At 28.3% G+C, this 2,350-nt stretch overlaps 1 protein-coding gene across 1 annotated transcript; it reads right to left on the bottom strand.

Annotated features, from left to right (window-relative positions):
• Nucleotides 1–892: 892 nt before the first annotated feature.
• Nucleotides 893–1,801, bottom strand: LOC113367550 (interferon-inducible double-stranded RNA-dependent protein kinase activator A homolog). Its single transcript, XM_026609149.1, has one exon. It carries the CDS (start codon nucleotides 1,799–1,801, stop codon nucleotides 893–895), a length of 909 nt encoding a protein of 302 aa, XP_026464934.1.
• Between the last annotated feature and the right edge of the window lie 549 nt (nucleotides 1,802–2,350).

Below are 2,350 nucleotides of genomic sequence, written 5' to 3'. Positions count from 1 at the left end.
ATATATATATATATATATATATATATATATATATATACATTGAGAGGTTTTTTCAGATGGTGAAATATTATAATAAAATTGTTTTTGGGAGTCGATCCATTAATTAAAACTATTTTATTGAAGTAAAATGTTTTATTATCAAACGTTTCGGGTCCTAATTTGACCCATCTTCAGTGCATATAAATAATATGAAGAAAAAAAAACACGGACAATATAATGCAACAATTACTATACAATTTTCAAAGCACAAAAACTATTAAATTAAAATAAATATTAAATTAACATAAAATGAATAAAAAGGTTTTAAAAAAAGAGCTCATCGAAACATGTTATTTGTTTGGAAGAAAAAGTTTTAATTAATGGAAGGACGCCAAAGAACAATTTTATTTGTATATATATATATATATATATATATATATATAATATGTACGTTCTGAGTTTTGTATGAACCACTGATTACAGTTGACGTCCACACTCAAATAAAAACATCTTTTAAAAATGATCCAGATGAAATAAAATGTGTTAATTTAATTTATTCAATTACAGATATTATATGTATGTTTGAATTGGAAATCGTATTTATAAAATATATCTAAATATCTCAATTCTGATAGACTAAGTTGTTTACGTTGTGAGACTTAATGAATATTTGTTACTATTCATTATTATTACAATATTATGTTTATAGGCTAACCAATAAATTAAGTTATTTTTAATATTTATAATAATTAATATAAATATTTTTTTGCTAAATTTTATCTTATCTATATATAATGTATATTTAGTTATTACGTTCGCACACACATTTAAGAAAAATGCAATATTTTTAATTTATGTAATTTATTCATATAATAAAAGTGATATTATTAGAGTTATATATTAACAATAACATTCACTCCAAGAATACTTTCAGATATTTATTTGTTCTTTCGTATAATTCTGGCAACGTATAATCGCTAACGATAATTTCGGGCTCCATTCCACATATTGTTAATGTATAGATTACGCTATTTTTTGTTGTTGGCATTTCTCTGATTTCGTAATCTACATTCAAAGTATTTATAGCGGCATTCATTTTTTCTTCTGCTCCTAAACACTGGTCATTCAAAATGGATAACGCTTTTTTACAATTTTCCTCGCCACATTTCTTAAAAGGACAATCATAATCCGCCATTCTATCTACTACAATCGGGTTATAGAATTTTGTCCTTGCTTTAATGATTTTGGCAAACGCCACTTCATTCATTGATTTTCCTTTAACATGCTTTTTGATATGCTCATCAAGATCTATACCCTGCAACATTTTCATCATTTTTTTAGCTGATAAATGCTTAGCAGATTTCTTGGAAAAGGCAGTGGCAGTTTCCTTAAAAGTAGACACAGCGCATTGCATAGTAAATTGTTTAGCATGAGCTGGTCCTATATCACCAATCAAAGTATATTCAGGTATTGGTAAACCTCTTTTACGACAAAAATCGATAAGCTCCTGTACTGATTCATGAACTCTTGTAGAAGGTTTCCCTGCATCGGTTTCTATAACCTCTAAAACGTGTGGCTGAATTGGGTTCATTTCTGATATTTTCTTAAGTGCCAATCTTGAACAATCATGCTTAGCCATTTTCTTTGAAGAACCGGTACCGATAGCTCTTATTTCAGTCTCGTTTACCACCAGGCACACTTCATATTTAAAGATGGGATTTATAGTGGCTGTTCCGTCGTGAATCAAAGTGAATTTGGGACATGGCACTTTTTTCGCTGCGCAAAGATTCATTAAAGTTGAAACTGGAGTCTCCTGAGCCATTGCATAAAGTATGAATATTATAACACACAATATCATTCACATAAAAAGTATTTAAAACCTGATATGAACCAGTTCGTGGCTAGCAAAACTACTTAATGTTTCTGATCTGTACAACATGAAATAAGCGCAAGTCAAAGATTAGCTATTACTTGCACATCCTTTTTTTTTCTTTTGATAAATTTTGTTTTCCTGGTGTTGGTGCTCCATAGACTTGAACTATTCGCATAGTTATTTACCTTGTTATATGCTTTTGCTAATAACATTAGCAAATACAATATAATAGAGTCCTAGACAATAATAGAATATAATATATTCAAATAGAACTTTGTTTCTCCCAATTTTTATATTCAAGGTTCGGGCGTTCAGCTGTGATGGCGCTGGTATCGCATTCAAATTAACGGCGCAAAATTTGAAATACAAAACAATGAATTTCAACAATAAACAATTTAACTTTTTAAAACTAAATTTTGTATTAAAAGCGTCCTAATTTTAGTAAAAATACAATAATAACTAGAAAAATAAAATCTATGAAATAATACGTTACTAGTG

This window comes from Ctenocephalides felis, unplaced genomic scaffold (genome assembly GCF_003426905.1).
Source record: "Ctenocephalides felis isolate EL2017-DRISC unplaced genomic scaffold, ASM342690v1 CF-g0.4_SCAFFOLD_01170, whole genome shotgun sequence".
In the NCBI taxonomy this organism is placed as follows: Eukaryota; Metazoa; Arthropoda; class Insecta; order Siphonaptera; family Pulicidae; genus Ctenocephalides; species Ctenocephalides felis.
Note: the sequence above shows the minus strand (reverse complement) of the source record. Positions and strands in the feature narration are given on the sequence as shown.

What these genes read in the sequence shown, in the direction of transcription:
- LOC113367550 (XM_026609149.1), bottom strand. Translation starts at nt 1,801, where the DNA reads ATGGCTCAGGAGACTCCAGTTTCAACTTTAATGAATCTTTGCGCAGCG.